The 27,517-nt window shown below is 38.0% G+C and overlaps 1 protein-coding gene across 2 annotated transcripts in view; it reads left to right on the plus strand.

The window, feature by feature from the left end:
- Window positions 1-2,720: 2,720 nt before the first annotated feature.
- Window positions 2,721-27,517, plus strand: part of EIF2AK4 (eukaryotic translation initiation factor 2 alpha kinase 4) — a 38,557-nt gene continuing 13,760 nt past the window's right edge. The window contains exons 1-26 of one of the 2 annotated variants that reach the window (XR_014852607.1): window positions 2,721-2,917; window positions 4,549-4,664; window positions 5,806-5,908; window positions 8,425-8,598; window positions 9,462-9,542; window positions 9,992-10,140; window positions 10,429-10,544; window positions 11,992-12,149; window positions 12,566-13,101; window positions 13,506-13,615; window positions 14,134-14,291; window positions 14,627-15,048; window positions 15,790-15,859; window positions 17,015-17,098; window positions 18,265-18,387; window positions 18,842-18,946; window positions 19,185-19,242; window positions 19,945-20,024; window positions 21,542-21,643; window positions 22,225-22,275; window positions 23,272-23,508; window positions 24,111-24,186; window positions 25,793-25,914; window positions 26,338-26,387; window positions 26,492-26,660; window positions 27,158-27,274. Coding sequence is in view for 1 of the 2 variants with exons in the window: in XM_085062079.1 (XP_084918205.1) it covers window positions 2,792-2,917; window positions 4,549-4,664; window positions 5,806-5,908; window positions 8,425-8,598; window positions 9,462-9,542; window positions 9,992-10,140; window positions 10,429-10,544; window positions 11,992-12,149; window positions 12,566-13,101; window positions 13,506-13,615; window positions 14,134-14,291; window positions 14,627-15,048; window positions 15,790-15,859; window positions 17,015-17,098; window positions 18,265-18,387; window positions 18,842-18,946; window positions 19,185-19,242; window positions 19,945-20,024; window positions 21,542-21,643; window positions 22,225-22,275; window positions 23,272-23,508; window positions 24,111-24,186; window positions 25,793-25,914; window positions 26,338-26,387; window positions 26,492-26,660; window positions 27,158-27,274 (3,693 nt within the window). In the remaining variant the exon portion in view is untranslated. The remainder of the gene's footprint in view (window positions 2,918-4,548; window positions 4,665-5,805; window positions 5,909-8,424; window positions 8,599-9,461; window positions 9,543-9,991; window positions 10,141-10,428; window positions 10,545-11,991; window positions 12,150-12,565; window positions 13,102-13,505; window positions 13,616-14,133; window positions 14,292-14,626; window positions 15,049-15,789; window positions 15,860-17,014; window positions 17,099-18,264; window positions 18,388-18,841; window positions 18,947-19,184; window positions 19,243-19,944; window positions 20,025-21,541; window positions 21,644-22,224; window positions 22,276-23,271; window positions 23,509-24,110; window positions 24,187-25,792; window positions 25,915-26,337; window positions 26,388-26,491; window positions 26,661-27,157; window positions 27,275-27,517) is intronic. The other variant, XM_085062079.1, reaches the window with a different exon arrangement.

Genomic DNA, 27,517 nt, shown 5'->3' on the forward strand with positions numbered 1-27,517 from the left:
CCAAAAGAGAAATGTTTGCCTGATTAAAGTAATATAAAAATTAGAATGTTCATACCTGCATATAAGCTTAATGAAGTACATGCTACCACATAAATGACTGTATTACTCAACTCTCTGCTAGGTCATGCTGTAGGTAACATAGCAGGAGGGTGATCATATTGGGCTGTATTATAAGGAGAGCAGACCTGCTAGGAGAAAGACCATAGAAGACCTTGGAGACAGTTGACAAGCTACTCTCTCCCTCCTTCTGAATGGGGATGCTGTCTTCGTAAGCTTCTACTTACAAATAGCGTTGTTGTTAATTATTATTACCCACGTTAACATAGTGCTATCATTAGAGCTCTATTACAGCTAGCACATTTATTCCAACTCTGTATTTCTCTTGCTTTGATAAATCACACTATTTGTGAATCTGTGCTCATGGAAGTTCCCGTTGAACAGGACTAGACATAAAATGCAAAATTGGTTATAATCACAATAAGCCCAGCTGCACCCAGGCCCTCTGATCTCTGGAGACCAGCTGGAATGCAAGAGGGTTTATTTTCTGCCAAATTTCTAACTCTTAATACTTGGGACCCTTCCCCTCTCTCCTGCACTTCACATAGGAAGACTGATCTCTCCTCACCATGCACATGGGGAAGTGAAAGCACATTCTCACATCTCACTTCATTAAATTTTAATTGCTAGAATTAAATTTTAATGCAGTGGGATAGAGCTTTAAATTTTGTCTTAAATTTTGGAAGGGAAGCTTCTGTCGAGATGCAGTCTGGCACATGTTTGGGGCAGGTGGATGTTCATTGTATTCCAGTAAATCTGTGCTGAGCATGTGAATACTCCCCCCAGTAATGTAATTTGGTTAGTTCATGCAGGTTTCCACAAAGTTAGCTAGCAAAGCCACAGCTTTGAAAACGGTTGTCTCTTCCCCTCACCCGTTAGGTTTTCGCACTCCTGCTGGGAGTGCGAGACTTCTTAAAATGAAATCTCAGAATGTTTGTGTGATTATGTTATTTTACTCTGGCTTTCTTCTTGGAAACAATAAATCATTATAGAAGAAACTGGGAGGAAAAAATAGCTTGAGGTAGACATCTGGTCTAGAACATGTCATCTTAACTGGTTAAAATTTTGCCAAGTCACAAAGAAGGAGAATAGTCAGGCTGCTTTAAAAGGCATAATGTTATCTGGCCCACCCCCTGCTGTGCAGTGTAACTGGAGAGAAGTTTGCCTTGTGCTGAGCTGTATGCCCTATACCATGTGCTTGGGAAGCATAAACATATAATTTCTGTTAAAAGAAATTTTGCTGATGTTTTGTAATTACTTACTGTATCACATCTTCTAATTGGCCATTCTTGCTGTGTCTTTGTGTGGGAGAGAAGATGAATCTGTGGCCTAGACACTTTTATTTCCAGTCTTTAACATCGGAAATTATTTATGTAAATTGATAGTTGGGCGTACCCAATGGTAGCACTGGAGGAAGCTCCAGTGATCAGTTAGAGCCCCAAGTCACAGCTGACTGAGCAAAAGGACGTATCTGTAGCATCAGTTGTTGCTAGATAAACACTAAATAGCTTTGGTCATGAATTTCCCACCAAAAAGCAGATGAGGTAGAGAGACCCTGCCACTAAAGACACATTCTGGGAATGGTAAGGAATGGAGAACGGCGTCACTGCAGGGATACAATTTAACACTTGGTTTTAGTTAGATACTAATGACATTATTTGAGTGCAACTGAAACACAAAGTATGCATGGACAAGCTTTCAATTTCAGATGGACAAATTGAGAGCTACAGATCATTAGTGTAAATGCCTAAATAAGTGGTCCTTTTATAATGAAGGTCAGGGGGTAAAGTGAAAGTCACCAAAACTCCATTCATTTATCTGGGTGCATGATAGCCAGCTGCAGATTACTGTTACGTTTTTCTTTGCCTGCAGATTACTCCCCTAAGAGATAAGCTTGTATGTATGAATTTACTTGGGGTTTCTTTATGAAAATCCCAGAACTTTAAAGGCTCCATCTTGTGGCAGTCATTTCAATGGTTACCGCATGAAGTGACCGAAAGAAAGCACATTTTCTTGTCTGGTTATCACTGCTCCCCTGACAGCCCCCCGGTGTCTCTCTCTGGCAGGTCCCCCAAGGACACCTGGAGGCTGAGAGGTGTTCACCGGGTTTTGCCTTCTTCGTGTTTGCAATTCAACCAAAGATTAATGCCACTCGCCCTCCACCTGCTATTAGTCACTAAAGCCGTTGTCGTGGAAATCTTTCTAGAGCTTTCACAGGCACTTGTATCCTGCCCCAGCTTCACGTGAAATCTATTCTGAGTTTCGTAGGTATTTTTTCCCTTTTGTGACTTTTTCTCAAGGTCGATTTAAAAAAATGTACACTGTGTCTAATTGTATTTGCTGCGTGTCTCTGTATTGCAGATACACCTTGAGGTATAGATCTTGTGGGAGTTCAGACTGGACATTAGAAAAGGTTCTTCACCCAGAGGAGGCCAATGGAACAGGCTCCCGGGGAAGCGGTCGCCACGCCGAGCCTCCCAAAGTCTGGACAGTGCTCTTAGTCAGTTTAGTTTTAGGGAGTCCTGTGAGGAGCAGGGCGTCGGGCTCGGTGATCCTTTGGGGTCCCGTCCAGTTCGGGCTGTCCCTGCGCACGACCCCCGAGGCCCGAGGGGCGCGGCGGCCCGGCCGCAGCCCCAGCCCCTCCTCCCGGTCCCTGAGGAGGCGGTGCCGCGCGGCGCTCGGCCCCCGCTCCAGGCTGGCAGCGCCATGGCGGCCGCGCGCCCCTGCCGCTGACATGGCCGGGGCCGGCGCCGGGGAGCCGCCGGAGAGCTACCAGCTGCGGCAGGAGAACGAGCTCCAGGTGCTGGAGTCCATCTACGGGCAGGACTTCCAGGACCTGCGGCAGAGCCAGGCCTGGAAGGTAGCGAGCGGGTCGGGGCGCAGCGGGCCGGGTGGCGGCGCGGAGCGGAGCGGGGCTGGCGGCGGCAGGGATGCGGCTGGCGCTGCCTCGCTGGGTTGCTGCTCGCCTGCCTTGCCTGGCGCGGCTGGGCTCTCGCTGCGTGCCCGGCGCTCTTCCTGCCCCCGGCCCTGCGAGCGGCCGCCTTTGCGACTGATCCACGGGATACAAGCGCTCCCTCTGTAATCAGTGCTGTGCTTGTAAATTGCATTTTAGTTAATTGTCAGGCTTTAAAAAAATTTCCTCTTACTCTGTTCCTTAACCTACTAATTACATACCTGCTTAATTAAGTCATCACGTCGGTATACATTATGATGTTTGCATAGTTATTGTATGCTGCGGTTTTGTCACAGTGCAGCTATTTCCGTGATAACTTAATAATTATTTTGCTTTCATTTTTATAGGGTTGGGGGTTTTTAATTACGGCTAGTTAATGCTCAGGTCTGGTACTCACTACTGTCTTCCATTTATCTTTTGTGTCCACATCTAGTTGGTATCTTTTTTCCAGCTGTGTCCACAGCACTGTTTTCCTGTACCTGGAGGAAATGGTCACTCTGTTCTGTTCCACAAGTTCACTTTTACTGTTATTTCTTTCTTCATTCTTTTGTCTTGAATGTCTACACAATATATCCTCTGGTGTCTTTCTTTTGTGCAGTAGACTTGAACTTCAATTTTTTGCAGCAGCTTACAACATTTTTCCTTTATTCATGAGGTTTGGTGAGAACACTTTTAGTAATTTGTTGGGTTTTCAGAAGTGTTACGATTCTCACTCCCTATTAAAGGTCATATCTGACATCCTCTTGACTTGACATGTTCTCTTCCTTGCTAAAAGAGTAAACGGGATAGTTGCCATCTGTTTCAGTATTTGTTGTTCCATGTGTCTTAGTTCCCAACCTGTTTGTCATGTTACTGAGGTCTGGGTTGTTTTGTTGTTGTTGTTTGTTTCTAAAGCTAATTGAAAAGAAAAAGCAGCAAATGCATATATGGGCATATTTTACTTTACTGTCATTTTGAGTAGGTGATTTGAACAGGTTGGGGATGGGGAAGGCAGTGCTTGTTGAAATTCTGATTTATGGCAAAACTCAAAAGACAACTACAAAAAAAGTACTGTCTATTTGTTTGGCTATATAAGGTGTTTAGCAATGTGATGTTATGGTCTGTTTCCATGTTAGGAAATAAAATAATACCTGGTGTTCGTGATCTAAACACAAACAGTCTTGTTTTTACAATGAGTGCTTTAATATTTGATATTTCATAAATAGCCTGTGTTAAATTTATTTAATTTTTCCTACTGCTGTCCTTCAGTAAGCAGAATACAAAAGTTTTGTTATAGAACCTCATTTTTGCTCAGTCTGAATCATCTTTCTAATAACTGTAGCTACGCTTCTCTGAAGAAGTTTTAAAAACGTACTGGATAAACTGTGATAATCAGTAGACCAGTTCACTCTTACTGAGCAGTGTCAATACATTAATGTATTTTTTTCATTATTTGGATGGTCTAATCTGTATTCTACTATGTTGTAGATTGAGAGTTCTGTGTTTTCATTAAAACAAAACCAACCCTTTTCAGTCAGAAGTTTTGTTTTGCATTTCAGGTACGACAACCTCCTGAAATTAATTTAGTTCTGCGTCCTCAGGGATTGACTGGTGCTAAGGAAGTGTATGCCAAAGTTGACCTGTGGGTCAAGTGCCCACATACTTACCCTGATACGTAAGTGAACGTTGAAATATATGCTTTTTTCTCTGCTTTCCGTAGTTAAGTGTACGTTGAAAAAACATGTAGTTTTATTCATCACTTTTTGTCTTGCTTTCTGCATGTCAGTATTTGTTAATGCTGTGATATTTTGTAATGTGCAATTCTAAACTTTGGCACCTGAATTGCATTTAGTCTTTTGTGCAATGGAGAATAATGGGAATGAGTTTGTCAGTGCAAGACTACAGCCCCAGTTTATAGCTTGGAAATACATAAACACAGATGTATCTGCCACCATCTTAGTGCCACTTTCAAACTTTGTCAACTCCCAACTGTTTCAGCTGAGACAGACTGAATCTCCTTTTTTATAGAGCCATCTGCTGTCCTAGTTGTATCTGCTGCTCTGTTTTCTGCTGGATTAGCTTTTGAAAGAATTCTTCATAGGGTATGTAGAAGGAGTTGCAGGTGACTAGCTTGCCCCAGCATTTTGTGTTGGCAAGTGATTTCTGGGTTAAGTGTTGCCCTGTGCCCCATTGTGTTCAGTCCTTACACCACTGATAGTGTCTAAAGCATGACTCCCTTCAGTCCATCCATTTGTGCTGTGACATGAGTGGTGTACAAGTGATAGCTCAGTTATACCCTATAACAAGGACATAACAGCCAGCCTATTTTATTTTTTTAGTTTAAAATAACATACCTACAGACATTTTGCTAATTTATTTTAAATCTTTTTTAAACTTAGGTGATATTTATTTATTGCATTTGTTTCTTGGGGACTATGTAACCTGTATAGTGATGATAAATAAATTTTAAAATCTAAATGTTATACTAATAATATTTTAAATGGCTTGTTCAGAGCCACCGGTTAAGAGCTGAATTATTAGAGTCTGCAGTGTTTCTTTGGTAGTTGCACTGTTAAGTGTAAACGACAGGTAATCTGCAAACAGGAAATTTGATGACAGGGAATATAAAACAGTGTTTCTGGCTTTGCTTTGTATATGTAATATTTATATTCTGCTTATTTGAGCATTGACTAATTGCCAAGTGTCTGTGAACTCCATTCCTTTTTCCTCACATACTGTTTTTATCAACAATCTGTTGGTTTTTACACTCAGTTTTTCTAATGAGGACTTTTTAATGGTTTGTTGCTGTCCCTCAGAGTTCCTGAAATACAACTGAAAAATTCAAAAGGCTTGTCAAATGAGAAAATAAATGAACTAAAATCCAGACTAGCTGAACTGGCAAACCAGTGCCGTGGAGAGGTAAGAGCTTTTTACTTCCTTGAGAAATACACTCTGGACCTACATCGTTCTAACAATGTATGATATAATATAGTAGAAGTGTAAGTTGCATTGCTCTTAAGAAAGGAGGGACTGTCTTTCTTAGGCATATTTCTAATCAATGTAAGTTCAGAATATGGATGCTCTTAAAATCTAGTGCATGTATAAATAGTGCAAACTTTTTTTCTGTTTAAAGGTTCATTTTATTAGGTTTAAAGGTTCTGAGTTATTTCATGATATGAAAAGCAGTGCTAACTCTAAAATTGAGAGCTTTCTGTACTTTTCTGATCAATTTACGTATTGTAAGAAACCATATCTGTTTAACCAAACAGTGGTTACCTGGGGAGTTTTTCCATGTGATCTTGTTCACATAATGCTGAACTGAAGGGCAAGAGACCTTTGTTCCAACACCAGCTCAACACTTCATAGCACAGTCATTCCATGCCATTTTGCCTTTTTCTTCTGTATTTAGGAGTAGTGATACTTGAGTTTCCCTGGAACTGGGTAAAAAGGGAAGGGTAGAGAAACATGGGAAGCTTAGACCTTGTATGTGTTTTAAGGGATTTTATATGTCCTCGAGTATGTTTACTATTAACCATACCTTTCTGTTGTTGTTGAGGACTGAAATGATTCAAAGAACCATGAGCAAACCAATAATTCTTGGTGAAAGCAGGAGTTTTGGCATGTTTCTTATCACTATTTGGAAATGTTGCAGGTGAACATGTTTACATAGCTCCATTTGCCTTTTTAAAAATGAGAATTACACTGCTGTGGACATTACAATAGGCTGAAATGGGTTAATATTTTTGCTTTCAGTTTTTCAAGCCTGTCAACTTTACAGGTTTAGCAAGGGCTATCTGTTGTTCAGTCCTGCCACATCAAGCCTTTTTTCCATTTGAATACAACACTTGTATTTTGATTGCCAGTTTTTCTGCAGATACTTTAAAAATAACTGTTTTAGTCAGATACTGGATTTTTTCATTCTGTTCAATAACCAAGAATTTCCTTAAATTTTTCAGTATCTTTGGAAATTAGCACTTCAATAGTGTGTTCTGGAGTTTGTTGTTTGCTGTTTAGGTTTTTTTTAATGACAGTGCTATGGACTATTCATAGGAAATAGAAGGGTTAAATTCTCTAACCACAAAACCATGCAATATATACTTGGTCTGTTCACAACTGATCCCAAGAGTTATTAGCCTCTAGGGCTTTCAAATCCCAATTTAATTTCTGATCTCATTGAAAGGACCTAAAAATATGTCACATATTTTACTAATATTGGTTTTCCAAAGGAAGAATCGTGCTTGTTGCTGCAATGTGTAGATGTAGTTATGAGTTACATGTATGGGACACATTTTGTATGAGTGGCATAAGCAGTGCTGTCCTGAATTACTTTATCTGCAGCAAAAAGGAAGTAATTTTTCTCTCTGCCTTGACAGAGAGCAGATTGTTGGTGTTTTTTTGATTATTGAGTTTTCTCTTGGTTTTTGGTGGTTTTTTTTCAATACACATGTGTACATGCATCATTGCCTTGCCTTCTGAATAGTAATCTGGAAAAGATATTTTAGTTGGACATGTCAGATTTATGCATATTGTGCTATTATTTCTGTTTTTAATTGCTTCCTGGCTTCATTCTTACTTTCAAGCAGGGGATTCAGTGTTTGAGAATCTTCTAAATGTCACCCTGTTACAGGCAGATGGTACAATTTAATTTGGCCAATCTCCCACCTGTACATGCAAATTCCATTCAGTGCTGCTGCTGACTGCATCTTTGTCCTGTACCATTCTTTAATTTAAGAGCTAAGATGGTCTATTAACACTGTGGATTGCTTGAATTAACAAGGAGATGCTACTAGACTGCTGAAAACTTAAGCTTTGACAGGTCAATAGGTCATCAATACATACACAGCTCAAGTAAACAGTAACTAAAAATTTATTCCAACCTGGCAAACCATGTATCAGAATTCAGCTGTGCAGAGTTTTCAGTGCAGTTCTTATTTTAGTAGTCGTGGTGATGTGAATGTGGAATGCTTTCTGTGACTTTACAGTTCTAACTGGGGGACTACTTTGCAGAGGAAGAGTTGGATTTGCTGTTAGCAGTGAAATAATAACTACTGCATAGCAGTAGATGCAGATAACAGCTAAATGTAAAGGGTTTGTTCTGTTGTAGCTCATGTGTCTTTTTGTCTTTGGGAATAGAAAGATTATGCCTTAAATAACTTGAGAAAATGATTTTTAAATTTTACTTATCTTTTAGAAAAATAAGATGGCTTAGGTTGTCTGACTTTCAGTAATTTTTGCCATCTTTGCTACTGTGATCAGGGATTTTTGCTGTTACAGTTTATTAATAGATAGTTCTGACAACAAATAGTGAAATATGGTAAATTCTTCCTGAATTGTAACAAAATTTGCAGTCATGCTTCTGATGTGTTGCTTTTTGGAGTGGTTATCATTTGGCTATCATTTGACTCAGCATGTCATTCATATTTATTTTCTTTCAGGTGATGATATTTGAACTTGCTGACCATGTACAGTCATTTCTCAGTGAGTATAATAAACCACCTTCCAAGTCTTTTCATGAAGAAATGCTAAAAAATCATCAAAAGGAACAGGAAAGATTGGCTCAGGAGGAATTGCGTAGGGCACAAGAAGTTAAGAGAAGAGAGGAGCAGGAGGTAAGAGAAACCAAAGTATTGATAACCATATATTCTTAAAGTAACATAATCATGATTTTAAAATCACTCCGCATAATGGTGAGTTTTAGTGAATTATTAACTTGTCAGACCTGCCAGTATGAGTTGATCAATATGTACTATATGAACCATCTGCTGCTGTAATTGTAATGTTTAATGAGGTGTTTTTAACCCTGGGAAATATTTATGCCTGAAACAAGCCTAAATGTTGATTCCTGATCCTGTGGAAATCACTTATCAAGAGGACCTTATACAAAAGTGTAAGCAAATGTATATATTAAGTGCATTCCATCTTAATCTAGGAAGTGTTAGCCAGGCAGACAGGTAATCACACCTTCTTTCACTCTTAGGGTGACTGGAGCATTTATGATGACGGACATCTCTAGATTTAATCTAAACAGATTTAATCTAAAGAGACCTTGGACCACCAGCATCCTTCACTAGAAATGAGGGGATTCATCCAAGTCTCCCAGGGGCTAGTAGTCTCCAGTCTCTAGTGAAGTCTCCACTCTGTGTGGAATATGGACAGCATAGCTCTGCTTTTTTAAAGATTGTTTGGCTTTATCTCTCTGTCTTTTTTTTTGTGTGTGAAACTTTATTGTTGGGTCTGGCCGTAGAAGTAATTTACAGTTCCATTCTCCTATATCATACAGTTGATACTGTTAACATCCCCAGGAGAGCTAATTTGACTTCTATTTTTTTATTTTTGTGACATACTCTAAGTCCTCTTTTAACGTTTTGGAAAATCAGCATCATAGCTTTTTTCTTTTTTAAACCAGAGTAAGATTTTAGCTGTTGCATTGCATGTGCTGTTGCTTTTCTAACAACACTGAAATTCCTTTCAGCAACGTGAAATCCTTAACGAGATTCAGAGAAGGGAGGAAGAGAAAAGGGAAGAAAGAAAAAAGAAAGAGATTGCCAAACAGGTATTCTTTCTAAGCAAGTGTGCAAAAAAACTTTGCAATAAGTTCTTCGTAGTACTGTAACAGTACTTGTAAAAATTTGAAATTTTCGTGGATACCTTTTCTTATTCAGGGCTTCTAGTTGATTTGGATTAAAACTGGTTCTTGATTATTTCTGGGCTGTATTTCTGGAATATACTAGCATCTTGAGTGTACCAAGGTGGATATTTTCAAACAGACATAGAAAAAAGCCAGTATATTAATGTTTACAGTTTCTTTACATTCTTGCCTGTCGACAGTGCTGAAATATACTTTTTGACATCTTGGTACTTTTTCTTTGGCCTCATGTTTACATTTATTATGAAAACATATTTCTTCTGTGATCTGTGTGACTTCATGGAATAATAATGAAGTACTTGCATATTTTTAGGGTAGGAGTGGCTTCTGTACTTGGTGTCTTTCTTGTTTTATAGGAACGTTTGGAAATAGCAGCTCTGACAAATCAAGAAGATTTTCACAAGAAAGATACTGCAGGACATAGAGTTGCTTCACGCTTAAATGGGAGCTGTTTGGAACATGGAGTGAATAATAAGCACCGACCAAATTCAGCTGGACGTTCAAAGTATGTCAGTTTGCATGTGGATTTTTAGAAATTATTTATTTATTTTGTTGCAAGCATTAGCTTTCAAAGTGAAATTTGGAGGCCAGAGAATAGTGTGCCATGTTGTTCACCTATTCATTTTGGGCTCTTTCCTGCCCCCTTCCCCCCACCTTCATTTGTCTTGGCTTAACTAAGCCATGTGCTGTAGATAACTTGGGAACTTGCCAATTTTTAAGGTTTGTATTGAAGTCCTGACTTTAACTGTACTATCTTTTTGAGTTGGAGAAAAATGTTCTCTTCGTATTGCAGACGAGAACGCCCGCTTTCTGTTAGTAATAATGACGAGTCCCCTGGCAATCACGAAGTTTTGAACTTCAGCACTAGTGGTGCTGGACAGCTTACTGTCCATAAAGGAAAATGTCTAGGTAAGCAAAATTACAACTGCAGCTTGAAATGCTGGGGTTTGGGAGGCCTGTTTTGTTTTTGTTGAGTGGTTTCTGGTAATGAAACTTCCCTGTCCAACCATGCAGGGGGGCCTCTGGCACGGTCACTCTTGCACCACCTGAGCTGGGACCAAGGCCCCTTCACAGCTGCAGCCCTCACACTCACACAGTCAGGCCAGGTTTCCTCACCTTGACTATATTCCCATAGCAGTCTCAGAGATCTCCCAGAGCGCAGGCTGCAGCTCACACTGCAGCTGCTCACCGAGATACCTGCACTGAAAGGATTTTTTAACAGTTTGATTTGTTTGGTACCTTGAACAGTATTAGCAGGTATAAGCAGCAAGGATGGAGAAGCTGTGGATTGTGAAATGTCACAATTAGAGTGGGAGAAATAGGAAAACTTACTTTGTGGTAAATAGGTCATATTTTTCTAGACTATTTTAAATAAAAAAATTGTTTTTCTAGGCACAATTACATAACTGAATAGCCATTAAAAAAGTCAAACCACCCTCTCAGCATTTTACATTCTCTACATAACTAAATTAATACTGAAAAATATTTGCATTTGAATTTAAATAGCTAGGTTGTCAGATACACATGACTATCAAGCAAGAAGTCATGTCACATGTTAGCTTTCAGTAACGTGTGAAATCACTGATAAGCACAGGGTTGGAAATGCATACTTACTCTCCTTCCATTACTCCTGATAGCAATGGCATAAAAGCAGCAGATTTAGTGAAAACATAAATACAGGACATGACAGGAACGTTGTTCATTTATTAAAACTTGAAATTCTTGAAAGCATGCAACGGTTTTTTGTCAATGTGCGATTCCTTTCATTTTATTACTGTTACATAGCATTCAGTCTCATCAAGCCTGATATTTTCCATACTTACCATATAGATATGTGTCTTGTCTAGTTGTAAGTAGGTTTATGTTTCTGACTTTAGAAAACAGGCTTACTGGTATTTATTGAGCATTTGCAGGAGCTCTTGTCAAATCCTTAGAAACAAGAGAAGCCATGTTCCTCTGACATAACGACGAGAGGGAACTCACGGCAGTCTCAAAGTGGGTTTAAAGCAAGCTCCATTTTATTTCACCAAACGAGAAACTTATATACTGTTACAGATGTTACTAATTATAGTTACACACGTATCTGCAGTTTGTTCTCACACATTCAGGGATCCTCTTGGTGACTCCCTTTTTTCTTTCTCATAACACTTCTGACTCCCTAATCTTTCCCATGACATTCTTCCCAGAGCTCAGAAACACAGTTGTGGTTCTCAGGTGTTAGTTTCTCATAACAGCTTGTTAGGATTTTTACTGAGGCCTGACTATGCTGAGGCTTTGTTCAGGCCTGTTTAGTTAGCATAAGTTTTGCTGGAAAACTGCGTTTTCCAACATTCCTCTTCTCTCCCTTTGTGTATAGGCAAGGATGAGCAGCTTGGTAAATCTATCTACAATGCCTTGGAAGTTCACAGTGGAGACTTTGTTCTAATTTATGAGTGGGTTCTGCACTGGCAAAAAAAGATGGGAAAGTTTCTTACAACTCATGAAATAGAAAAGATTGAGAAGTCTAAGAAACAGGTAATGCCTATATTTTGCATTTGGCTTAATAAAGATTAGGTGAGGTTCGTGTTTTTCTTTAGGCTGCTAGTTTATGGGTTGTTGACAGGGTAGTAATGAACTTGAAAATGTTAATCTTTTAGAGTATCTGCATAAAAGAAGATGAGTGTGTTGGGGTAGTCAGGAGTTCCTTTACAATAATAAAAAAGCAAGAAAGTCTGTTTGCAAGTATGCATTAATAAAATAATAAAATGTTGAATTTCAGAAGAAAGAGGGAATCAATCTTATCTGTACTTTCCCCAGTGTGCAATAATTCCTTTTTAGAAAAGTATAAGGATGCCATATATTTTATATGTATTTAGTACATGTTACATATTTTAGTAGTAGTGTGTTCCAAGATATGACAAAATACATGTTATGTTGTGTTTCTCTACCAGCTTCAGGGAGCAGAAACAGAGTTCAACTCCCTGACGAAGCTAAGTCACCCAAACATAGTACATTATAAATGTATGAACCTCAAAGAACGGGACGATTCAATTGTGGTGGATATTTTAGTGGAGCACGTAAGTGGTTGCAGCCTTTCTACATACCTACACAAAGAGACTCCAGTTCCAGTTGAGCAGCTGCGCCATTATGTGACCCAGATATTGTCAGCTCTTGACTACTTGCACTGTAATTCAGTAGTGCACAAGGTTCTTTGTGCTTCCAGTGTCCTGGTAGATGCTGAAGGAAACATCAAGGTGACAGATTACAGTATTTCCAAGCGCTTAGCTGATATCTGCAAAGCAGATGTGTTTGAGCAAACCAAAGTTCGTTTTAGTGAAGATGGTCTTCCCAACAAACCTGGAAAAAAAGGAGATGTATGGCGTCTGGGCTTGCTTCTGCTTTCACTCAGCCAGGGCCAAGTAACCAAGGAATTCCCAGTTGCTGTTCCTACCAGTTTACCTGCTGACTTTCAAGACTTTCTGGAAAAGTATGTTTATCACATTCCTGTATCTTTTTGTCTTTGATTTCCTTTGTTTTGTTTTGTTGGGGTTTTGCTTGTTTGTTTGTTTTTTGGTTTTTGGGGTTTTTTTAGATTTTAATGGTGTTTTTAAAGAATAGCTAAGTACTCCTGCTTGCTAATTGTAGTTTTTAGAGAAGAGGTGATAGTTCTCATGGCTCAGGTTGCTAATCTGGGATTTCAGAGAGCAGATTTGGTGCTCTCTTTTTCTCTGCTCTGCTACCAGCTGTATATCACAGTGGATAAGTCATTTAGTCTGTCTTTGCTTCTGATTCTCATCTGGATGATGAAGGTAATAATTCCTTAAGTATAACAAGAACCCTTCTAACATTTATGTCAGACATGGACCAGTGCTCTCTGTGGTTTGCTAACAGGTGTGTTTGCTTGGAAGATAAAGAAAGATGGACTCCTCAGCAGTTGCTACAACATAGTTTCATAAACATTCCACGAATAAAAATACCTGTAGCTGAAGAAAATCTGGATGGTAAGGAATTTTGTTTTCCCTGTGTTCTGCTGAATAAGTGGACTACATGCCTGCAGTGAGAGAAAAACTGAGCTGTGCTACAGCTTCACAAGACTGCACAAATGTGTTACATTAACTAACTTAAAAGCTACTGTGGCCTTTGACTTCTCTGTCCGTGACTGGCTGGGGTAGGCTGTCTACTGGCTTTTTTTTAGTAGAAGCAGCTTATGCTTTGATCCACCTCTTGCATAGTGTAAATATAGACTTAACTTTGTCCTTGGGAGATGGTGTTCCAATGAGACTTCTTTCCTTGTTTGTTCCTGTTAAAATCATTCCTTTGTCCAGCATAATTCATGTTAGTAACTAAAAACTGTTCATGCTTGTACTAGAACTTAACTACACAGCAGAGCACTTCTGTATTTTAGGTTTTAGTTGAACTTGAAGTTATTTAGGTTTTATCTCCTTCTTGCTCCTTATTTGACCATCCCTAGTGCCTTATTCCCCATATTGCCAGTGACAATACTTTGTCTTCATTGCAGATTCAGCAGGTATAGATTGTATGGAGACAGTTGTACCCAGCAGTCGGATATCCAGCGCTTCATTCTTCACAGAAACTCAGAGGCAATTTTCACGATACTACAATGAGTTTGAAGAGCTAAAATTACTTGGCAAAGGGGCTTTTGGAGCAGTCATCAAGGTATGGTATAAAAATTGTTTCCTCTGTGGAAAGCTTTTTGGGGATATGTTTGTTTTGTCTGAAGCAAAACAATGTATTCAATGTTTGTATGTTTATTTACTATCTGCTAGTGTGCTGTGCTTGTGTTGAGGTTTTTATCTGGAATTGAATAGTCTGAAAAGATTTTCCAAGAGGTTGCTGGGAGACTGGGGAAAAGCCTGTCTGTATGGGGAAGCTTGCATTTGAATTGTAGTCATTTTCCAGATGAAAGGAAGATTTCCTGTTCTGTGAAATTATTCTACTTTTGGCTCTGTTTTTTAAGGCAATTTGACTTTAGATTAATTTGAATTTTGCAGGTGAGAAATAAGCTTGATGGTTGCTATTATGCTGTGAAACGTATTCGCATAAATCCCACCAGCAAGCAATTTCGGAGGATCAAGGGGGAAGTAACGTTACTTTCCCGCTTGAATCATGAGAATATTGTGAGGTATTACAATGCTTGGATAGAAAAACATGAAAGTCCTGTTCCCACTGTGTCAACATCTGAAACAACTGCAGAGAGAAGAATGCCTCCCAAAGCTGGTCTCTTCATCCTTTCCACTGAGGACACAAATGATGTGGAAGCTAATGCTCCTCCTCCGTGTTTGACAAGTTCAGTTGAGTGGAGCACTTCATGTGAAAGATCCTCCAGCAACAAATTCAGTGGAGCTGATCAGGAGTCCAGTGATGATGATGACGATGATGATGATGGTGATGGCGTGTTCTCGCATTCATTTTTGTAAGTAGGCTTCAGTATTGGCACTGTAGGGAACAGGAGCAGAGGTAGTTTTACTAAGTTTGTGTCTTACCAGTCTTGCTTCTCTTGTCAGAAGTAGTTCACTGCACTTTTATTCTGTCCCCTTGTTCAAAACCAGTGTGTTTGCCAGCAGTCTGATAGCCAGGAAGAGGAAATTTTCTAGTGAAAAATTGTCAGTCTGTGCAGAAAATTTTTTGGTGTAGGCTTCTTGAAGTTTCTTATTATTTGTGCCAGAATGCATGGCTGTTTACCTAATGTTTGATTGTCTTTTCCAGCTATGAGAGTACAGTTTTTTAATAATCAATAACAGAAATATTACAAATCTTGAAAAATATCATACTTGGCCTTTCTTTTTTGTTTTGGTTTTTTGTTAATGTTCTCCATACCTTCCTCTGTGTATGGTTTGTTTCTCTCACTCATGGTGATTTTTTGTTTAAGCAAGTATGTAAACTTATCTCAGTTTTGCTGACTGGGTATAAAATTTTACTGATGCAGATATGTACTGTCCCTTGATAGACTGGATTGTAAAGGAAGTGTTGCTTTGAGAGCAGGATACTTTTCTGGGTATTTTTTTGTTTTGCTTTTTTCTTTAAGGCATATAGAAAGTCTTCAGCAGAAGCTTAGATTTTCTTTTTTCCCCCAAAATAATTTCCAGATTCTTTAGTAAATATTTCTTTGTATGTGGAACTTTTGAGTTTTTTTTCTTTGTGTTTTTTTAAACAGGCCAACCACAGATTCTGAAAGCGAAATAATTTTTGATAACGAGGATGAAAACAGTAAAGGTAATTCTCCGGTAAGTATAAAGTTAGTGAATATGAAAATGTAACAAAGTTTTATTTCACTTTTGGTGTAAGTACAGAACCATCTAAGTTTATGCTCTGCTAGAGTAAGTGTTGTGCCATCGTGAGCTGCATTCTGTAGAAATCAGTCTGATGCAGCTAATTTGGGTTCTGTTTTTTATAGTGTTTTTTGTGCTAAATATGAGGGGTTTTTAGTCATGACCCAGCTTGTTTCAAGTTTAACACTTCACTGTGTACATGACTTAACAGTTAACCATATGGATTATATGGTCTTATAACATCTGAAAGTTGAAATTCTGTTCTGCCTTTAGATGCTTTAAACCAATGTATCTGTTCATAGCCACTTTATGAAAGCAGACAAAATACTTATTGCTAGCTGTCTAAAAGAGAGGGGAAATCAATGTAATGTCTAAGATTTTAGCTGATTTTAAGATTGTGTCACGGCACTTGCTGTGGACAGTCTGCACTGGATCACTAGAAAGCTACTGCACACTTTTGTACAGCACCTAAAATGTGTCATTGCCAATCCTGATGATCTGTAACATGCTCTTATTAAAGCTGCATCTCCTTCCTCTTTCTGTTGTAATGTACATTGGCATGAAAAGGTTTTCAGTATATAATTTAATAATATGGCAGTGCATTCTTTTGTCATTATGTCATATGTACATATATACACACACACATAAATATATGTATGTATATATATATATATACACACGCACCATACCAAAATTGTTGTTTGAGGGTAGGAGTTGCATTATTTATCAAGCAAGCTTTCTATCTTTTAGTTTCATATTTTATCTTCTTCTCTTTTTTTAATATGACACAGCTTGAGATTTAGGTTCATCCAAATCTTTCGGAATTTATTTCTTTCAGTGTCTAACAATGGCAAAATGTTAGTCATTTTCATTTTGAGAGTTGGTCACACCTGTTTTTCTAGTTTATTTAGAAGCAGTGGAATTATATAACAAAACATAACAAAAAGATTGTTATATTATTTTTGCTATTTTTCAAACCTATCCATAGGAGCTGAGTTGTCATCAATGTGTTCCAGCCATTAAAAGGTAGTACTGTAATATAGTAGTATAATAAAAAAGTCTGCACAGCTTTCTGTAGCTAACTGTTCTGTTACTTTTATTGTGATAAAGAATGAAGAAGGCAATGAAAATAATAGCCATGGAGGAGAAGACAGGATACCAATTGTTCAGACAGTGCATTATCTGTACATTCAGGTACAAATGTGCTTTTGTGTTCACATGAAAGGATACTGTTTATTTCAATCTGCAGAGACTAGCTGCTGGTTTTCATGAGAAAAGTAATAATCTTTAAAATGCAAATGAGTAAGTTCAGTATTGTTTTTGCAATAGACTGGTTTTCTAAAGGCCTGTTTGGTGGAAGGCACTATGCAGTGCACATGGTTTGTTATGCCTTCCAAGGCTCTGTATTTGTGCCTGGAGAGAGCAAAGTTTTGTAGTGCAGAATGGGATAAGTGGTGTTGCTCATGTACAAGTAAAGATTGGCAATTCCTGACCTAACCATCGAACAACCCAACGAGTCAACCCTTGAGCCCATGGCTTTCAAAGCATTCTTTTGCCTTGTTCTAATTTGTTTAGAATATCCATGCCAGTCCCCAACTCTGTAGCTGGTGTTCCTCAGTTTGCTTGTGGTATTAATCCCCACTGGGGAGTTGAAGTCTGCCATGTTAAATTCCAGAGGGGAAGTTGTCTTTCACAGGTGTGCAAACTTCCTTGTTCTCTTCAAAAGCACAGTATTGTGTATGCCCTTTATTTTAATAGAAATCAGTAATCTGTAAAGCCATTGTATGGCTCTAACAGTAGACTCAAAATGAAACTCCAGCAGGGTTGCAGCTTCAGGCTATTCTACTGACACTTCCTGTGTTAGGAGTTAGTTAGCTTCTCCCAGAAACAGTCTATCATAGCTAATAAGTGTTCTGTGGTGATGTACAATTTTTTGTAATGCACTTAATGCTAGAGCTTGTCTGGAAGGACGTTACAGCTAGATGGAATTAGATTTTAATAGGCTTGTTTGCATGTGTTGTGCATATTCATCATAAAAGCAGCTGAGATGCCAAGTGAAGTAAAGCCAGAGATTCCTTGGGGCTTGGCTTGATCACATATTATGGCTTGGCCTGTTTCACCTTGTTGTTAACATTTATGCTAGAGCATATGCTACTTTGCAAGCTCAGACCATTGTCCTAGAAAATGAGATAGGACTCAGAAGTGAATGCATGTTTGTAGCTAAAAGACAGCTCTCAGGAAAATTCCAAAAAGCTGAATGTTTTGGTGGTACTATTTGCTCCTGAACCCCTGGCATTAATATATGTACAGATACAAGTTTCTGATACACACTTTTCTTGACAAAACTGTTCTTTCTTCAGATGGAGTATTGTGAAAAGAGCACATTAAGGGACACTATTGACCAAGGGTTATACGAAGATACCAGTCGGCTTTGGAGGCTTTTCCGAGAAATTTTGGATGGGTTAGCTTACATCCATGAAAAGGTTAGTTAATATGATAGTTATGACCTGTACCTAATATTTGTGTTATGCCTCTTTCCCTATGGGTTTCTTCATATTCATTTTGGGGCATTTATTAGCAAGTTTCTTCTCTTTGACCTTTCCATTATTAGTCTGTGCTTCGGGTTTGTAATATTTTATCATGAACATGAATTTTATAACGAACCACTTCTGATTTTACCCATTTGTCATAAAAATTTGGTCATCTTTTAAAAACATTCTATTAGGTATCTGGTAGCACTGAAGATTGTTTCTAACTTCTGGGCTACAAACTATAGTCTGTCTTCAAGACTTATCTTCAGTGAATTAGTGCAGTAGATTTTCCCCTGTAATAAAAGTATGTAATGTGATTTTACAGTCTATTATAAAGACTTTTATTTTGAAACATGTTTATAATTTAATAATCTGTGGGTCTTGTTTTATTCTCCTCCTTTAACAGGGAATGATCCACAGAGATTTGAAACCTGTGAACATTTTTTTGGATTCAGATGATCATGTGAAAATTGGTGATTTTGGTTTAGCTACAGATCACCCAGCAAATGCAGTAAGTACAGCTTGAAGTGAATGAAAAAAACACTTGAATTTGGTGACATAATTACATGAAAAATAAAAATAAAAAATAGTTAAATGACCATGATATTTATATATTGAGAGTGCTATAAGCTTTTTTTAAATTTCTAAGGTACTAGAATGAAACCATGCAGTGCCAACCTGCGTGACAAGAAAAGCCAACAGAAGCATTTCACATGTCATTTACAGTATGATTGTTTCACTGATTTCAGGTGGTCTCTAAACAGGAGGAAAATGTCTCGGATGGTTCTGCTGTGTCTGACCCATCAGGTTAGTTTACATTGCAACTTGTTCTAAACTATTTTAAGCAAATGTATATATTATGGTCTTGTGTACACTGTTAGAATTTGCATTTGTTCTTTGAAAATGAAACTTCTGTTTATTGGGGCCAGCAGCGGGACCACCAATCACCAAGTTGGGTAGCTATGTTATAATCTGGCAGTTTTGCCTCTTATCTTAAGAATTAATTTGCTTCTTCTGCTAGCCTTGTACCACAGATCAGTGCTTTCCTTATGGTGAGGTGTATAGAGATGCTGTATATCTGTTCCATCTGCACTTGTGTTCTCTTGCCTATACAGGATAATTTCAAGACTTCAGGGTCCTTGGTTGGTTGGTTGGTTGGTTTGGTTTTTGACACCACCTGTTAGAGTCTGAATTTGGTGTTTTGAGGAAACTTTAGTACACGGTACATTTAAAGACAAGTGTAATGGCAGTGAAATTTTGTTGTAATATTGTGTGCTGACCTGCTACAAATCTGTAAAGCAATAGATAGGTTTAGCAACTACAGTTAGACGCAGATACTTGACATGTGAAGGTAAGAACTGTTAGTCAGTGTTCTCAGCTGAGTCTCTCTCAGTAAGGACTGCACTCCAACCTAGAAGAAAGAGAACATGAATGAGGTTTTTCTTGACATGGATGTTGCGTTTATCTCCCACTTTCTTGAAACTAGAGCTCTCATCTTTTGCCACGTAGGTAACTTGACAGGGATGGTTGGCACTGCGCTGTATGTCAGCCCAGAGGTCCAGGGAAGCACTAAATCTACGTACAATCAGGTATGATTGAAGTACACTTAATGAAAAGGTAGCATGGAATCTAAGATGTGCCAGGTATGATTTGGGTCATTCCTCCTCCGCAGAGGTGAATTTAGTGTGGAACAGGGTGTGGTGGGACTCCTGTGATAATTACAGGATTTAAACATTCCTTCAAGAGGAAACCAAGGGTTAGAAGGATGTGGGCAAGTCAGTTTTTCAGCCTGTGCTTGGTCATGACTAGATGCAAGCAACTTCAAGTTGAAAGCATGTAATCATGGAGGACCTTCATAACTGAATAGGATAGAAATCTTACAGTTTTTAGTTAAGGTAATAAAGTGTGTATTGCTCTTTGGATTTCTAGACTGATTATGGGAGGTGGAGGTGTATTTTTTCCATCCAAGAGAATCCTGTTTATATGCAGAGACAAACTGAATTTCAAAGCAAGAATGTTTTCAAAGTGGAAGTCATAGAGTTATAGAATGGTTTATGTTGAAAGGGACCACAAAACTTGCCCAGTTCCAACACCCTGCCATGGACAGGGTCACCTTCCACTAGACCAGGTTGTTTCAAGCCCCATCCAGCCTGTCCTTGAACACTTCCAGGAATGGGGCATCAGCAACTTCTCTGGGCAACCTCTTCCACCCTCACACTAAAGAATTTCTTCCTAATATCTGATCTAAACCTACCCTCTTTCATTTTAAAGCCATTATCCCTTGGCCTATCACTCAATGCCCTTGTAAAAAGTCTCTCTTCAGCCTTCTTGTAGTCCTGAAAGACTGCTCCAAGGTCTCTCTGGAGCCTTCTCTTCTCCAGGCTGAACAATTCCAGCTCTCTCAGCCTTTCCTCACTGGAGTCATGCTCCATTCCTATAATCATCTTCCTGGCCCTCCTCTGGACTTGCTCCATGGACTTGCTCTAGCACATCCATGTCCTCCTTATGTTGGGGACCCCAGAGCTGGATGCAGTGCCCAGCTTGTATTTATGCTTGGGGTTACCCCAGGCCATGTGCAGGACCTTGTATGTGGCCTTGATGAACTTCATGAGGTTCACACAAACCCACCTCTCCAGCCTGTCCTTCTGGATAGCATCCCTTCCCTCCAGTGTGTCGACTGCACCACACAGCTCAGTGTCACCTGCAAACCTGCCAAGGGTGCTCTCAGTCCCACAGTCCTGTCATGGAGAGAGAGGTTAAATAGCACCAGTCCCAGTACCAAGCCCTGAGGAACATCCACTCCTCACTTGGACGTTGAGCTGCTGACCACAACTCCTTGCAACCATCATTTACATCGTAGCAGTGCTGTGATGATAGAAGGCTTTAAAGTCTACCAAATGGTAATGATGGATTGTGTCTTCTAATAAAAAAGCTTTAAAAACAAAAATAATAATAAAACATACAAAAAGACGCAGAAAAAGCTCCAGCCTTCTCTCCAGCTTTAAATACTGTGAAATTTAACCAAAACATTTTTTTTCCTCTGCTATTTGCATCTTCAGAGAATTCATAGGTACTACATACAAGCTTTCATTTTTTTCTTCCTTAGAAAGTGGATCTGTTCAGCCTTGGTATAATATTCTTTGAAATGTGTTACCATCCTATGAATACTGCATCAGAAAGGATCTTTGTTCTTGGTCAGCTAAGGCTGGTAAGTACATGGATATGAAACATTCTAATTCTATGCATTAAGTAATTAAGAGAAGCAAAAGGATGCACAAGATAGGAAAAAATGTTTCCATTGGGTGTTCTTAAAAACAAGGTTTGTAAAACATATAATGAAAAGTGAAGAATAAAATCTAGGCTGGTACTCTGACTTTCCTTTAATGCACTGTGGATTCTAATGGTATTGCCATCAGTCAGTGTTCTGTCTGTGAAATTAATTTTTACATGTCAGATAAAGGAATCATCTCTTTAGTATACCTAGGTTTAGGCCTGGTGGGTCTTTCTCAGAAATCAGTTGGTATTTTTAGTTGATAAATGCTTGTGATTATGAGTTGTATTTTCATTGTATGAAACTATCAAAGCATTATTTTTCCTTTTAGCTCTTCAAATTAAATTTGCTGTGTAGAGGTTTTGTTTATTTGGTGGCGTTTTTGTTTATTTTTTCATGGGCAGTGGAAATGCTTAGTTTCTCTGTTTAAATATGTAGAACCTCAAAATAAGACTAATCTGAGCAATCTGGACTGCCTGTTAAAATTCAAATGTGGATTTTGTTTTCTGTTTTGTTAGCCTGCGATTGTATTTCCTAAGGACTTCGATGAAGTCAAGCATGCAAAGCAGGTAATTTTGAAGATATTTTAACTATGTGGTATTCCCTCTCAGGAAACATTAGTTATAATTTTCCCCCCTTAATTAATTTGCCACTTAATTCTCCACTTAGTATTCTCTGCCAAGTCTTATTACATGATATTAAAGTAAGGAAATATAATCTCAAAAGAATATTCTGAGTTGACATGGAAATATATTTACCCACAAAACTCTCAGAGCGCAGTGATAAAGAAATTTAGAGTTCACTGGCATACCTTTTAAGCTCTGAGGGACAATTTTGACTTTTTGTGCTCAGAGAAATGGCAGCTCAACTGTTTAACTCAAACTTTTTGAAGGAAATTTGTTTCACAGAGCAGGAGATGTGCAAGCTCAATTGGCTGCTCCAAACTTGAAAGAGCTGCCAAGAGCTGTTCCATTTGCCTCTGGCAGATAATGAAGTGATAACGAGCAGTGTAATCTTTTCTGGACCATGTAGGTAGCTTTATCCTTGTGCTAGTCAACTCTTTTGTTGACCATTAGTATTAACTTTTTGTCTGTTATGCTTGTTCTATGTGCAGTCTGCATGTTACTAGTACCATAAAAACATTTTCATCTTGTTCATTTCACTGAAGTATGCCAGGAAGATTCTCCCTTCTCTAATGTTTGTACCTCTCAAAGCCTTGTTTTATTTAATGCATGCAATTCTGCTTTTTCTTAATTTTGTTGATAAAGAGATGCCAGAGCTAGCCACCATGGAACAACAGAGGATAAGGGCACCATGTATTTTGTCATCTCAGGAAGCACATTTTTAATAATCTGTGTGGTATAGTAAATTTGTTCAGATGATAATAAAATATATTTAAAATTTAATAAGCAAATAATACCCACCCAAAGGATTCAGATTCTACTTTTTTGTCCCCTGTAGAGTCTCATCATTTGTTATTGAAGCGATGTGACTACTAAGTTTGTTGTAAATACTGTTAACTTATAAAATGTTTCTAATCTATAAAATTTTGATTTAATTTGTAGAGATCAGTTATTACATGGCTCCTGAACCATGACCCTGCAGCACGACCAACAGCTGTGGAGCTGTTAAAAAGTGAACATCTTCCACCACCACAAATGGAAGAGTCTGAACTCCACGAAGTCCTCCACCATACCTTAGCAAATGTGGATGGAAAGGCCTACCGGACTATGATGAGTCAGATATTCTCACAGCGTATATCTCCAGCAATAGACTATACTTATGACAGTGATATGCTGAAGGTTTGTAGGGTGTGCAGGGGATGTGTGGGTTTGGCTTTTTTCCCTGTGTTGAATTTTTAAAAAATATGCTTATATGGGTAAACCTCTAGCGTGTTTGAGTGAATTGCATTATCTCTTAAGATTCACCGTCCCATTGGTTCCCATTTAAAACTATAGTCTCTACTATGTGGGTTTGAATAGCTACTTCCTATTTGAACTTTCATTCTTCAGAACAATCAGCAGTGTTTGATTGTAGCAGCTAATGCTTTAGGCTTATATCCAGATTATGACTTTCTTTACTCTGAATTCCTGTCAAACTAATGGTTGACTGGCTGTCAACAGAAAGTGTTGCCTCTGAATGTTTTCTTCCCTTTCTAATTGACATGATTTTTCTTAATTTATGAGCTGTTTAATCTTTCTAGATCTAAAGAAATTCAAGGTAACACAGTACAATAATACTTCATACAGATGTAGTTATTTTTTTATTATGTGAGCATTGCAATTTTTTATAGTGGGATGAGATAGCAGAATGTTTATTGCCTATACTACGTGGAATGATTGTCTATGTGGAATGTTCATCGCACGTGAATTATATATGTACTTTTTATTTATGATGGTTTCAGGGTAGTTTTTCTATTTGGGCAGCCAAGATACAGCAGCATGTATGTGAGATTGTCAGCCGGATATTTAAAAGACACGGTGGGTGTGTTTACAAAAGTCATTCATTTCCTGTTTTTGTGATTGAATGGATTTAAAAGAATTGAATCGGTTTACTGCTATAAGAGAAATCAGAAAATATATTCAGTAGTTGCACATCATTTGAAGTTTTTATAATGCTTTTTTCTGTTATTTTGTCATTCCAATAATAGCTACTAATATCAAATCTGAACGATTTACATTTTCTACAGAAATAAGAGTGAAAATCTTCATTATATTTTTGACTGTATGTCGTTGTTCTGATAAAACTGTATGAGCTTTTAGAGGCAGAGGCTGTTATGCAAAATCTGGATCTGAATATAAGGGTAGCTCTGTAGTGGAAGACCAGGCATCCATGTGGCACAGTAACCTCTGCTTGAATAGCCAGAATGAGAAAGGCGTAAGAGAGAGCATGGAAGCAGAGCAAGTGTATAATGGTACTTCCAGTGATGGCATTCTTGGGAATGATTTGCTGTTCAGGCAAAGCTGATGCCATGACACGTAATACTTTTGTTGTCCTTTCCAGGAAGCTATCCAGTCATTAATAATAGTATTTGCTTAAAATTATTTTTTGAGAAGAAAATTTATGCAGACTCTGTCACACTTGAAATGTTATAAATCATGTTGTCTTATGGGTGTTTGTTATACTATTTTACACAAAAATAGAGAATTTGTAATAGAAACTGAGAGTTTTCTGAGTAAATCATAGTCTGATTAAGCATAATCAAAGTTTGGCAATACAAAAGAGTGCAAAGTAAAGGAGGAATTTACTCTCTCCCCTCACTCGTTAAAGCTTCACAGACTTGGGAAAGTGTTTGTCACCATTTTAGAGACTGAAATGTTTTCATTCTTTTGGTAAAAAATGGGGATTTGGATGTTTGGGGTTTTTTTCATTAGGTTGTGTCTGACATCTGTAATGGTTAGAAGAATTTCTTTCTATCTGGGGTGCTTTTTTCCTCATTTAAACATTTATGTTGAAATGTAATTGAGTTAAGCTTCATGATACTTGATCAAGAATCACTAGAGAATTTATAAAAGAAAACTATATTTTAGTAATAAGTGGTATTATTAATAGTAAGGTTTCAATGAAGATTGGATTCATACAGATTGATGATTGCAAAATATAGCCAGAAAAAAAGAGGAGGTATTTATTAGGTTTTAAAATGAAACACAAACACTTCCAGTATGTTTCTGAGGCAGAGGATGCAACACGGCTGAACAATATTTGTTCTGTATGGAAGTGCTTTTAGACCAAAGCAGTACTTGCTACTGATGACTGGAGTTTCTTATCTGTTGCATATGCATGCTTTTGTGAAAGGGGGTGTTTAAAGAGGGAGGGCAAGGTGAAGATTCTGCTGGGTTGTGGAATTGGCAGTTCTGTCTTCTGTGGGCTCCCTGCTGAGCCAAAGAAACATGCAAGTTAGGCAAAAAACAAATTTTGACATTCTTTCTTTAAAAGTGGGAGAAGGAAATCTATGAAGGACATTCAATGTAATTCTATAAACTTACAGATTGACATAGTCATGCCCTGCAAGGGTGTTCATGAACTTGTAAAATGCAGGTGTTACTTCTGAAATGAGAGATAATAGTGTTTTCTGGTTTTGTGCAGGAGCCATCAAGCTGCATACTCCACTGCTGATGCCCAGAAATAAAAAACTATATGAACATAATGAAGCTTCATATTTCATGGATCACAGTGGGATGCTGGTAATGCTTCCTTATGACCTCAGAGTAAGTAGCATCATCTCTGCAGGCAAAGCTGGGTTTGAAGGATGCTGTGGTAGAATTTGGTTTAGGCTTGCACTTCTTTTGACTGCTGAAGTAGAGTATCTTTCAATGTCTGTTCTTGTTCTCCTGAGTTCTGTATTCCTGCTCTTGACAGCTGGAGCCCTGACCCACATATTGAAGAAAAGATAGCATTTTTTCATTTGGTTTTTGTTTTTGTTTTTTGTAACATAGATGAAAATCATGTTTTGTTTAAAACTTGCTGCAAGGATGGTTAGATTAATGTTACTTGGCTATGTCAAGTATTTTAGACATTATATTACTTGGGGAAGTACAAGTGTAACTGCACAGTATAATTCATCTCCAGTTACAGAGCTCAGTCAGACTGACTGTTTTGTTTCTACAATTTTCATGTATTTTGTTTTTCAGATTCCTTTTGCAAGATTTGTAGCTAGAAATAACATAACAAATTTGAAAAGGTAAGAGACATGGAGGTGAGACATGGAGGTGATGCTTTGCACTGATACCAGGCTTTGCCAGTGACTTCTGAAGAGGCTGATTCATTCTTCAATGTTTTCTTTAGATACTGTATAGAGCGAGTTTTCAGACCTCGGAAGTTAGACCGCTGTCATCCCAAAGAACTCCTAGAATGTGCATTTGACATCATTACATCTACTGGAAATAGCTTTTTGCCTATAGCAGAAACAATTTATGCAATTTCAGAAATCATTCAAGAGTTTTCAGTGCTACAGGTAGACTCTCTAATCAGCGCCTTTCCTCTCTTTTCCATCTAAAATTATAATCTAACTATATATTTAGTCTGATGTGTTGTAAGGGGATACTTCCTTTAACCTTAACAAGTACAGAACTATTTTCACATTTAATCCATAGTCAGTTATAGAAAACTGTCATTTGAATAAAAAATATGTTTCATAGGTAAACTTAAAATTAACCATAGGTTTATGTGCAAAGGAAATATGAACTGAATCCTTTAAAATACCATTGAAATAATGTCTTTCTTCTGTCAGGCAAGTGATTATTGTAGAATGGGACAAGATTAGCCATTCTTTAGTCAGAGATGAAAGGTAAGATAATGAAAGAAGAGGTTTGAAGTTAATTTTGAACTATTATTAAATGTTTTGGATGCCTCATTGGTTTGTGTAGGTTCGGGTTTTTTTAAGCAAAACAGAATGCAAGTAAAACTTGTTTTTTTCATTTCTTTCTTCCTTTTTAATTTATGCTTTGTTAGGAAAGAAATTACGGTATTTATTTGAACCACACTGCCTTACTGAAAGCTATACTTTTGCACTGTGGGATACCAGAGGACAAACTCAATCAAGTCTACATCATTCTATATGATGCTGTGGTAAGGCATTAGTTATTAAGCTAACCTCTATAACCATCATGGTAGAGTATTCTGTTTAGTGGAGGTATCTCTAAAAATTACTAACAGCCCATTGCCTGCATAACTAGGAGTATACTGTTGATACATAAAAAGGCTGGCTATCTTTGGGCTGTAAACATAGATTAATTACTTTTTTGTTACTTCTGGACTGGGATGGTTTAAGACTATTTTAGAACGTGTATTTGTGGGAGAATTATTCACCTG

The sequence above is a fragment of the Lichenostomus cassidix genome, chromosome 5, assembly GCF_008360975.1.
Source record: "Lichenostomus cassidix isolate B80296 chromosome 5, HeHo_3.0, whole genome shotgun sequence".
Classification (NCBI taxonomy): Eukaryota; Metazoa; Chordata; class Aves; order Passeriformes; family Meliphagidae; genus Lichenostomus; species Lichenostomus cassidix.